The 12,970-nt window shown below is 28.1% G+C and overlaps 1 protein-coding gene across 9 annotated transcripts in view; it reads right to left on the minus strand.

The window, feature by feature from the left end:
- The window catches only part of LOC122502289 (hemicentin-2), a 369,749-nt gene extending 358,335 nt beyond the window's left edge, over positions 1-11,414 (minus strand). The window contains exons 1-8 of one of the 9 annotated variants that reach the window (XM_043612253.1): positions 11,314-11,414; positions 10,475-10,594; positions 9,870-10,221; positions 9,560-9,718; positions 9,013-9,179; positions 7,942-8,073; positions 7,494-7,806; positions 7,138-7,313 (exon numbers count right to left, since the gene is read on the minus strand). In XM_043612253.1, the coding sequence (XP_043468188.1) occupies positions 7,138-7,192 (55 nt within the window). In that variant the 5' untranslated portion in view covers positions 7,193-7,313; positions 7,494-7,806; positions 7,942-8,073; ... (3 more) ...; positions 10,475-10,594; positions 11,314-11,414. Of the gene's footprint in view, positions 1-1,947; positions 2,601-7,137; positions 7,314-7,493; positions 7,807-7,941; positions 8,074-9,012; positions 9,180-9,559; positions 9,719-9,869; positions 10,222-10,474; positions 10,595-10,791; positions 11,036-11,313 lie in introns of those variants that run through there. The other 8 variants (XM_043612254.1, XM_043612251.1, XM_043612252.1 and 5 more) reach the window with 8 other exon arrangements.
- Between the last annotated feature and the right edge of the window lie 1,556 nt (positions 11,415-12,970).

Raw genomic sequence — 12,970 nt, forward strand, 5'->3', positions numbered from 1 at the left:
TAATGCCACATGGAGAGAAGTCTACTGTTAGTCCAACTTTAATCGAACAGACAAACTTAGCGTAGCACATGGCGAAAGTGCTCGTGGAGTGTGAAATACGAATGAGAGACTCACACGACGAAATGCCCTCAACGTTCCACGTGCGCGCGCTTGTAATTAAATTCTTAATAAACACCAACGTGCAATTGAAAGTGCGCCATTTCACAACAATGGAACACCATAAAACAAAACAAAAACACCACTGTATTACAACACTCTACACCTATTGTATTCATTGTTCCAAAGGTGTTTTTAAAACAAAAATTCCCTTATTGTCCTTTTTTTTACAAAAAATTCCCTTTTCATTTTACTAGAAATTTTCTTAAACTTTTTTAGCACCCCAACAAAAGTTTTGAAAGAAATTTCCCCCCGCAAAATTTTTCTCAAGTCAGAAAAATAAATTTCTTCAGTATACAAAAAGAAGAGAAAAGAAATTTTAACGAGAAAGAAATATAACCTCGTGGTGAATTTTGAAAAAAAAAAAAAAAAAAAAAAAAAAAAAAAAAAATTGCGCTGATTGAGAAAAAAATGGGAAAACCATTCAGTTGAAGATAAATTGGATTGACCCTGTATCATTCATTGGAAGTAACGTAGAAAATTTTCTGCTTTAAAATGGCAAAGGTCGAAACAAACCGCCGATTAAAACGGAAGTCATCGAGATGTATATACTTGTGCTTTGCGTTTAACGAATCATGTATTTCACGGTGGTTGAAACATAAATCATCCGCACATTTCACGGAAATGTTCAACCCTTTTAAATTGATTACACTTGCGCCCGCCAATGCTTGCAAATTAATGGTTCGCCACGCTCTCTCTCTCGCTCTCACTCTCCTCTCTCACCGGTCGCGGAAACCCCGGGAACGATCAAAAATACGTTGTCCGTTATTGCTTACGATTTGTCTCAACGAAGCGCACACGTTACGAATGATTCATTACGCATTTCCGCTCCCGTGATTCCCCCCCTTAATACTCGAGTACAAACACATACCCACGGTACTCAAATGTCGAGATGGACAACCAATTTAGATATACGTCAATCTAATCTCCCCATAGCCCCTCCCCCCTATTTTTCATCAAAACATTCGATTATTTTGTACGAACAAATTTTACAACCTGACATTTTTTTTAAAATTCAACTTCCTTCTTTCCTTTTTTTAATGAACAAGTTTTTCTTTCTTCCCTTTTCCAAAAGTGTTCTTTCTTTTTCGAAAGATTATTCTTTTCAAAGAATACGAAGAAATACTTTGGAACTGAAGAAAGAGGAACCCTGATTAAACAAATTGTCTCGACAAAAAAAAAGTGATTACCCCATTGAAGACATTGAATCTCACTGCGGTTAAATAATAAAATGACGATGTCATCGAATAAAATGAATTAATTCCATCCAGTAATGCAGCTATTATTTTGATTTTCTATTCTTTTCTTTAAAAAATCAGTTCCTTTTAGTTTGATCCAGTTTCGATTATTGAAATGTTCTTTTCTTTCAAAAAAAAAAAAAAAAAAAAGAATAGAATAGAATATTATAAACGATTTTTATGTTCTGCGTGTGACAATACGAAATGTTTACTATTCGAAAAAGAACTTTTCAAGAGGTATTTTCATTGAATAGAAGAAAGAAAAGAGGCACGTCATTTGTTTCAATAAACAAAACAAAAAAAAAGGGAAAGGTGTCATTGCAATGAATGGCTGAAGTACATTGCACAAATTGATGAAAAGAAACGCCGGGATGTGATTCGAGCCTTGCAAAAATAGGTCAACAACGATGAGTCTTTATCCAAAAGTCCTCGAGATTTTTTCCACTTGAAATGTCAAGTGACAAAGTTCTAAAAAATTTCGCCCCGAAAAAAAAACAGAAATAAAAGAGAGTACTTTCGCATGTTGCTACAGTCTAGTAGTATCTGTACATACATAAAAATTGTATACTTGACAGTGACTTTTCTCCAATTATCACTTATTTCCAAAAATTTACATAAAAGTCCGGATGATATTCCGGAATTGTAGTCACTGAAATAATCTCATGTCAAGAATTAACATACGACATGATAAATTTGCCAAAGGTGAATAACATTCCAATTTTTTTTTTTTATTTCACCTTTAACAATATTAAAAAATTAAGCACAGACCGAGAACACGCGCGTCGCCACAAGAAAGAAAATTTGCCGGCTTTGAGAAATTTATATTCTCTTTTTCTAATGACGAAAGACGTGCTTTTAGCTCGAGCTCGGCTTTCAGAACTGAGTGCGGAAAGCAGCAGCGGACTTTTCGAGGGAGATTCAGTGCCACCACCATCTCTATACTAATACTGGCACCGATGGTTGAGCCTGTGGTGATTCTGTATATTTGTGTGTGTGTGTGCTTCAAGACCAATGCAAGTTTCACCCTATTGCCGCCACACAATGCCACCTCTCACGTCCCAACATCCCATTCCCGCCCTCATGGTCCTCCATCTGCGCACCCGCGTCTCCTTCTGAACGAAAACTACGCGCGCATCCACTGATCCCAACACTGTGTGTATGCTTGTATTAAAATGTATATACATGTATTTCTATCTCTCTCTCTCAGTATATATGTACACGTAGAGGAGAGTAGGAGACGATTTCGAGCGATTGCCGATTTTACCTGCCTGTCACACAACTAAGTATCTTCACGAGTTTCCCCATGAGATTAAAGAAAAATAAAGACCAGGAATGAATGGTCCTTGGATAGACACAATTTTCATTTAGGAAAAAACTTATCTGTGCTCAACATTTTCCTCTAATTTTACACTGGAGTACATTCACTGAAGATTTTCGCGATTTTTTCCCCAATAAAATCTATTTTTCCCCAAGATTTTGTCGAGAAGAAATATTTTGCAAATAAAGTGTAAATTTATGCCACGGAAGCATGCAACATTTCATGGCTATTTAGAATTTGTATGCTCTCTAAATTTGAATCAGTTAAAAATAAGTAATTTGCAAGTATAAAAAATTACTCACTGATTCAAATAGTAATATTTCTACTGTTCATTTATTTAAAAGTAACTGCAGTCGTAAAGCATATCTGATTGTCAGTTAAAAATAAGTGATACTTTAGTACATATTATTTTCAAATTTATTCCCAATTAGGCAAATTTAATCAATTTTCAGATATGTTTTACTAATTATCAGTCATTTCTTCACCCTAATTAAAATATTTGGAAAATAATTGAATTAAACAAAGAATTTTTTCAATTTTTTTTAAAATAATCATGTCTGTTCATAATTATAATTGAAAATTTGATTAATTCAATTTCATTAAAATGTATTGATAGTAATTGAATTTCTGCAAAAAATTTTACTATTTATAAAAGAAATTGAATCCTTCCAAAGAATGTTATTATTTATGAAAATAATTGAATTGTGCGAGAACAATTTAATTATTTATAAAGATAATTGGAATTTTAAGGAGAATTTAAAAAAATTTTTAAACATAATTAAATTTCTGCGAAGAATTTTATGGAAATTTATGAAAATAATTGAATTCTTGTGAAGAATTTTTTTAAAAATAATATTCAAAAGAATTTAAAAAATATAAAGAATTTTCCTATTTATGAAAATAATTGAATTCTTGAGAAGAATTATTTTACAGTTTCTAGAAATAATTGAATTCTTTCGACGAATTTTAATAAAATTTAAAATTTTGCAATGATTTTTACTATTTATGAAAATAATTGAATATATTGCGAAGAAATTTTTAAAAATAAAATTATAATTACGGTAACTAACTTCCCTTGATTATTTTCGAAAAAATTTAAATAAAATTCTTTAAAAGAATTAAATTATTTTTAATAGAATGTAAAGAAATTTCAAAAATTTTTAATTATTTGTTTATAAAAATTCAATTATCTTGAAACAATAGAATTGAAAAATTTAAGTAAAATTCTTTAAAAGAATTCAATTATTTTTAATAGAATGTAAAAAAATTTCCAATTATTTGTTTAGAAAAATTCAATTGTCTTGAAATAATAGAATTAAAAAATTTCAAAAATCTTATTTTTCAGAATTTTCAAAAAAACTTTGCGAAAATTCAATTTTATTAAAAAATTTTAAGTGTGTATCTTTTTTTAAATTAACTAATAAAAATTTTAATTATTAATCTTCGCACTAAGGGGTCGTCCATAAATCACGTGATGCTATTTTTGACCATTTTTGACCCCCCCCCATGTGATACACTATTGCATGTATTAGCGCCATTTTATCTGCAAGTCGTGATAAATTTGTTGACCCCCCACCCCCCCCTAAAGTGTCACGTGATTTATGGACGGCCCCTAAGAAACTTGAATACATTAGAATGTGACTTTTTATAAAATTCAATTATTTATCAATTATTATTTATTAAATTAAAATACTTTGAAAATTTAATTTGTGAAAAAGATTTTTATGAAATTCTTTAACAAATTTAATTATTTTCAGTTGAACCATTGAACCATTTTTTCAAAAATATCAAACGTTCCTTTTAGAAATCTCACTCTCTAAAATTAAATTAGTGAAATTTGGCTGATTTTCAGTGAATCCATTCTCACGATTTCAAACAGTGAAATTCCACTGAAAATCAGTTGAAAATTACAGGAATATAGCATTCATTTTTTTACTGATTGGCCAATTAAAAAATAACTAAAATTTTCAGTAATTTTTTAAATTGTCTAATCAGTAAAAAATGACTGCTATATTTCTGTAATTTTTAACTGATTCTCAGTGATTTTTCACTGATTGAAATCATGAGAATAGGAGTTACTGATTCTCAGTCAAATTTGGCTTTAATTTAAATTTAATTGAATACAAATTTTTCTTCAGGCTACCGATCCTAAAAGTACACGTGCTCATATTTACTTCACAATGGTAAGATGGCAAAATTTGGTTAAACTTAAATTTTAACAATGAGTAACGAAATTGTCAAAATTTAATATTCTATTTTCTATACTTTAAAATATTCCTTCATCAGTAAAAAATTGGTCTCTACTGTTGAATTCTTAAATTTTCACTGATTTGAAAGCAAAAAGCAGTCACTGGTCAAATTAGTTAAAATTTTAATAAATCAGATTTAAAGAGAGTGTTCTTTAATTTAAAAAAAATAGTTCATTAAAATGGGAAATCAAAAATTAATAGTCATTTCAATAATTAAGGGATCGTTCATAAACTACGTAGCACTAAAGTAAAGGGAGAGAAGAGGCTATGTACCTTATAAGCGACCCCTATAATAATACATTTGTCAAGTAAAATTATTTTCATTCAAATGAATATTAATTTATGAAAAAATTGAGGTCATTTAAACAAGTGCAAAAGATTAAATCATTCATTTCAAAATCAATAAGTAATAATTTAAACAACACAGAGACAAAAAAGTATAAAGTAAATAATATTTTCACTGGTAATCCAGTTATGTGACAATCATACATTAAAAATAATTCGCGATTTCCCTACCTACTGTGTTTTGAAACGAAAAAAAAAATTACTTCATTCATTCATATAATAAAGCTATATTCCTACCTGCTCAAAAATCTATTTACTTCAAACCTATTCTTTAATTTCACTAAACATTCAACGGTCCACTCACATACCGCCCCGGTGCAAAAAAACCTAAACTAGGGATAAAGGGGCACGTTAGGCTCCCATACGTCCCGGGACGCATCCGTCACCTGAGCTCAAAAAGTACCACACAAATTCCACACAGAAAAAACAGTCAATAATATGTTAAAAATTATTGCTGATTATATTAATAAATGGTACTTTTAAATTTCGCAAGAATTATATCCTTTAACTTTATGTTACACAAAATGTATAATCAGAGTTGCCACAAAAATTTGATATTATTTTTCCCTGATTTCAAAATCATAAAAAATTTTTCTTTTAAATAAATATTTTTAACCATTATTATTATTTTTCTAAAGGAATTAAGATTTTGAAAAATTTTGGTTTTTAAACCTTGTAAAAATTGTGAACGCAACTCATCTAAAATTCAATTTTTTAAAATTTTAGAAATTATAATTAATTTTAGTAAAATTATTCTCTAAATAAATTATAACTAATAAGCTTATAAAAGTGTCCCATTCATTACATTATTTAAAATAAATTCAATTTTGTATTCTATTTAATTAATTACTGTTGACAGAAATAGAAAAAATTTAATGTATTTCATTAAAATTCGTGGTGATAACAAATTTAAAATTTTTATAACGCAAATAAAAATAGTTCAAGATTAATTAAAGGTTTCTAATATTTTTAAAGGTTTATGGATACCAAGAACTAGAATTTTTCCATCAATACTATAGAAATTCAATATTTTTCCAGTACTTTTAATAAAATTCCCTGATTGTTCCCTAAGTTTCCTGATCAATTTTAATTTTCCTAAATTTTCTTGCCTGTGGCAACCCTGATACCATAATATACAGAAACTTCAAATTTGAAATTCTAATATATATTTTTAAAAATCAATAAGAATTTATATTACTACCCTTTCACTTTAATTTAATTATTTATTAAATTTATAAATATTTTAATTTAATTTAATTTACTTTGTTTTTAAATTTATTTGCTTTATTTAGATTTAATTAACAAATTGAGTTCCAATTGTATTGAAAATAGGAAATTACTTTGAATCATAACAAAAATAACAAAATTATTGACTGTTAAATGCCAGAAAATACAAAATTTCATGCACATGAAAAGAAAAATAAACATTAACAAAAACATTATTTTACGTATTAATGAAAGGTATACTGTAAAATAATATTTTGTCAATGGTGTCACCGTGTTGTTAGAAGTTCCTTCCCTGTTTTGCAAATTCTTTAATTTTTAGGTTATATATAAAAATAATGCAATTTATTTATTTAGAGAAAAGTCAGAAAGACATTTTCAATATTTAAAAGATAAGAATAATAAACGAAAACTACTTAAGTAGTTTAATTGAAGTTTCATTGAAAAAAGAGTTAAGTTTCAATAAAGTTTTTTTTTCAATTAAGTTTAATTGAAAACAATTGAATTATGAACTGCCAAACAGGGAAAGGGCGAAATATTAAATATGTTTTAAATGACTCACCGATTAAAATAATATTCAATATAATATATAGAATTATAGACATACCATAATTCAATCCTCCATCGCAAATAATAAATCGTTCGGATAATTCGACTCTCATTAAGTGCCATTGTTTCCTTTATATTTTTCAGTTCGATGTTAATTTTTTCCTTATTTGTAGGTAAATTCACTCAGTTGATTTGGTATATTGGAATTTTGTCAATTCTCATTGTAATCACTTTCTGAAAAAAAGAAAGTACTTAATTCAAGATAAACTTAATTAAATATTTTTTTCTAGTGCTAATATTAATTTTTCTTTAAATAATAGAATGAAATTAACAAAACCTGTAAGTTACTTTTATATTGAACTGTCAAACAGAAAAGAGATGAAAAATGTTTAGAAACTTTTTTAAATGACTAACCTTTCGACAGAAACCACATTAACTGCAAAGCCTGTAGACATCCTTGTAAGGAATGTGACACTTCTGAAAATCTATGCTTATTTGTGCGCTTTGTGAATGGACATCTAAAATAATAGCACAGATGCTTTCGAACGGACCAATCTTCCATTCGTGGACCGAAATCCAGCAAATAATCTCCATAAATTAAAATGACTTACTAACAGTTTGTCTAAATATTATATCAACGAACTGTGTCCACATTTACTGAATTTCCTCCTGTGCAACCAATAAATTTCCAAATGTGCAACCAATAAATGTTTCCAAAAAGAAAAACCTGCAGATAAAAAATATGAATTAATATTAAGTCTGGAAAAATATTTTTTTATTAGATTAGTAGTAGCAAATAAATTATTCAGCATAATTATAGACATACCACAATCGCATCCGTCAAGACAGAAGATGGACTTACCGTTTGGATGATTCCGATTGTCGTTAAATCTCATTGTCAGTTCTCTCCTCATTCTTGTATGACATTCAGTCAAGAATTAATATTTTCCTTATCTGCAATCACCTTTGTTCATGTGATTTCTCTCAGCTTTTTCTGAAAAAGAATAATAAGTACTTAATTAATTATATAGTAAATTCAATACCTAAATAAATAATGTCAGGGTTGACACAAAAATTTAATTTTTTTTTCCCTGATTTCTAGACAAAATTTTGACTTTTTCCCTGACCTCAAAGAATATTCTGATTGACTCTAAAAATTATTAGATACTCAAAAAAATGTTCTCTATATATTACATTCATTTACGAATTTTTTCAATTGTATTAATTATTTGAAAACATCAATAACTTTATTTTTAAATAAATATTCAATCATTATTATTTTTCCATAGAAATTAAGATTTTCAAAAAGTTCAAATTAAAACCTACTTGAAATTCAACAACTTATAATAAATAAAGATGACCGAGTGATAAAATCATTATTTTATATTATTATAAGATTATTGTTACTGTGATTTCTTCAAAATTATTTCCATCATTTGAATAAGTTCTTTGAGAATTTTCAAATCCATTTGTTTACAATTCAAGTTTACGAAATTTCTAAGAGAATTCAATTATTTAAATACAAAAATAAACCATTTATTGAATAATTGAATGTTTCTCAAAATTGAATTCTTTTGAAGAATTTTATAAAAAAATTGGAAAATAATTGAATTTCTGTGAAATTTTTATTATTTATGAAAATAATAATCTATGTTCTTTAAAATTTTTAATTAAATTCATTCAAAATTGCCATTTAATAAAATTTCTAATTAAAATCTTTTGAAGTTCATCTATTTATGAAAATTGTAAACGCAATTCTTAAAATTTAAATAATTTTGAAATATTTAAGTAAAATTATTTATTAGATAATTTATAATTATTAATTTTATGAATTCTAAAAATTTAATTTTTTCCAGTACTTTTAATAATTTTTATTTTGAACTGTCAAATAGAGATGTAGTGGAAAATTCGTGAAATATTTTAAATGACTAACCGTTCGATAAAAACCACGTTGAGTGATGAATGCCAAGTCATTATACATCCTTGTGAAGAATGTGACATTTCCGAAGATCCATGTTTGTTCAATGCACATCTGTGACGAGAGTACAGTCACTGCAAAATAGAGGAGTTCCATTCTGATTTCCTTCCTGGAACAATAACCTGTGAATAATTTACTGTGATTACTTTAGTAATAATAATAATTATTAATATATATTAATATTAATAAACTACAGTTTTAATAATTAAATAAGTAATTTACAATAAATAATTAATAGTAAAAAATTTTTTTCAAATTTTTGGTGTTTATTTTCGTTTCGACTTATTATATTAAATATCTGTGTATTTATAGAAATTTTCGTTTCGTTATAATAGAAATTAAAATGTGTACATACACGTAGATATTACAATACATAATAAATGACTTATTAAAAACGAAACGAAAATTTCTATCAATACACAGATATGAATAGTAAAAAATATTTTTTTTAATTTCATTTGTGAAAACTAATAAAATATTTAACATAATTATATCGACATACCATAATTGTATAAGACAATAGTTTTGATGGTTCGGCTGCCGCTAAATGTCTTTTGATGTCTTTGTAACATTTCTCCTTTCCTTCTAGGTAATTCAAGCAGCAATTAATATTTTCTTTGTTTACAATTAGCTTTATTCATGTCAAATCGCTCATATTTTTCTGAAAAAGAATAAATTTTTTTTATTAAAATCGCTTTTAAATAAATTTGTTAGAATGAACATTTTTCACAATTTTACGAAACCAACATAACCTAACAATTTTTATTTTGAACTGTCAAATAGTAAAAAAAAATGTTTTAAATATAACTAACCTTTTCAATAAAAATCGAGTTATCGATGACTGCCAAGTCATTACACATTTTTGTGAATAAGGAAATAATTCCGAAAATCCCTGCTTGGTAATTGTACCTCAACGATGATTTGCAAATCTTTCTCCGAAAATAATTATAGACACATGACAATCGTATAAATCAAAACAAATGATCCTTATAGTTTGGATAATTTCAACTGTTATAATCTCCTTGATTTTTCATCTTTTTACGACGTTCAGACAAAATTAGTAAAAAAATTATCCTTATAGTTTGGATAATTTCAACTGTTATTAAATCTCCTTGATTTTTCATCTTTTTACGTCGTTCAGATAAAAATCAGTAAAAAATATGCCTAGAAAAAATAATTACTCAAAATTAAAGACGAATTTAATTGTATTTGTTTCTATAAATCGTTTTTATCGTTTCAAAACAATCGAAATAATCTTATCAAACAAACATAACCTATAACATGATAATTTCTGAATTATAGGAAAACCAAGAATTACTTTTTTGTCGATTTCCATACAACTTAATAAAAGTTGATAAAGGAATTTTATTTTTTCGATTGCGCAAATTGATTTAGATTCAAAAGTGTACAAACTTACTGATATTTATTGAAAATTGTCCTTTTTCACGACTTTGTTGACATTCATCGTGAATTACCTTCCGGATTTCGATTCTTACTTGTTTACTATGTGTGAGTTGTCAAGCGTGTGTCGAAAAAACTGGAAAGAGAAAAGCACATTATAATAATAATAATTCTCATTTCATTAATGATTTAGATAAAATGATCACAAATATCAGTATATTGCAACAATATTGACGAAATTCATCAATATTGGAAATGTTGTGCAAATGTCAGTACTGCCTAGTTTCGGAGCTATATATGTATATATGTTGTAGATTACCGTAGAATCCTAACCTACTATATAAAATATTATATTGTCGGAATACCTAATACAAATTAATATACTAATTGCGTTAAAAACTTCCCGCACCCTTTCCACAAACTACAAGAACAAAGGTAGAAATTTTGAGGTTAACTTGGTTTTATTATCTTTATTATTGAGATAATAGTACACGCCTATCGTCTACAGATGGCGCTTGCAGTAGACCGATCGATAATTTTAACAAGATGACAAGATAGAAAACAAGAATATTTACACAAGTATAGGTTTTTTCCCTGCTAATTAAGCAATGAAATGAATGAAATCAAAAATTTTTTTAAATTAGACTACTACTCGTAAAAAAAGAATGGAAAAAATCGAGAATGTGGTATTTACGGTTCATTCAACTAATATGTTACAAACTTTCCACAAAAGTGTAAAAGTAGAAATTTTGAGATTAATTTCGTTTATCAATTGAGACAATAATAGGCTAATAGTATAAAGATGGCGCTCTCATTAGACTATTCGATTATTAATAATAGAAAATTCATTATTACCGTATGCATGTATTCTCCCCGTCCTCCGAGTATTGAAAATGTTGCTAAAAATATTTTTCAAAGCAGCGCAGTCTCACCCATATGCAAATCCAGCGCGAAGTGAAGGGAAACTGCGCAGACCGCGGTATTTACGTTGCAGCCACTGTCTGCCACTGCGCTTATTGGTGCGCGCTCTCAAGCAATCTCCCAGCCAATCAGAGTGCGACGCAGCTCGCCCCACCATTCTCCCACTGATCACCTCCCACTCTGCAGTCGCTTGCCTCGGAGTCACGTAAATACGGACGCTTTTCAAGCGGATCCCTCAGTTCGTTCTGAATAATTCCAGAGGTAAAGCTTACGTCAAATAGAAAATTTTTTTCTTTTCTAAAGTTCAACTTTCTCTACAAAGAGCTATCAGAATATGATCTTCTAATTCATGTTAAATATAGGGCGTCAACAATTAACCATTGAAGCACAATTCCAATGTTGTCTGAGCTACACAAATATTGCACAGACATTATCTACTATTGGCGATGTCATGATATGGTAAGCATGTTTTTCCTATTTTTTGTTTCTTTTCATTATAAGTATAAACGAATAAGGTCAATGCTTTTTCTATTGTTACTAGTTTTAATAAAAAACACTGGTGTTTCCATATTTTTTATTGCTGTTAACTTCAAAGAATCGATTCAGTGTTTTTCCTCTTGTTAATGTCATGGTTGTTTTTATTGAAAATGCCACCTGAAAACATTTGATTTGGAAAAGATTTTAGTTTCTACCTATAAATTGAAAACGGCGTGTAGATTTAAATATGCGTCTATTGCATATATTAAATACATACAAATGTCAGGAACAACTAAATTCTAATATTTTATTTTCTGAGCTTGGATGCACGGCAGATGGTAAAATAGGGAACGTTAAAAAAAGTTTATCGTAGATAAAGAGAATTTGCATTTTTATGCTATTGTCGTAGACCACGTAAATAATTTCAGCAATAATAGAATTATATTAATTAATATCCTTACGATTAATTAGTTTTTGACTATTTCTCTAAAATATTAATGAAATAGAAGTGAAAAAGTAAATTTTTTGTTCTACACTACTGCCATCTGGCGGTAAAAAGAGGTAACTTGTCCACAAAAACGACGTCCGCCATTTTGAATCGTAAATGCTGGCATCAGTGCCGCTTGTCGTTTGGAGCTCCGTATTTCTTTATTACATCAGCTGACATCCATGTCAAATCTGGCTAAAAATGGTATAAATTGTCACTTTTATATGAATTTTACTAATTTCTATTGTTAAAAAGCAAATATTTCTTGATTTCGAACCAGAATTTATGCAAATATGCCATGTCAAAAATTACACCATCAATGTTCCGACATTTTTGCATCTGAAATGTAATTTAATTAGAAATATTATTTGAGTTAACTATTTATGTTAATTCGTCAGCAATTGTTATTATTTTACAATAATATTACTAATTTGAGTAAAAATAATTATTTTTTTGTGATTTTACAATTGCAGGTTAACAAATTCAACAGCAGCGCCATCTAGCGGACATATGTGGAAGCTTGTTAACAAAAACGACATCCGCCATTTTGAATCATAGATGCTGACGTCACTGTGTCGCTTGTCGTTTGGAGCTCTGTGTTTCTTTATTGCATCTGCTGACATCCAT

This window comes from Leptopilina heterotoma, unplaced genomic scaffold, assembly GCF_015476425.1.
Source record: "Leptopilina heterotoma isolate Lh14 unplaced genomic scaffold, ASM1547642v1 Lhet_226, whole genome shotgun sequence".
In the NCBI taxonomy this organism is placed as follows: Eukaryota; Metazoa; Arthropoda; class Insecta; order Hymenoptera; family Figitidae; genus Leptopilina; species Leptopilina heterotoma.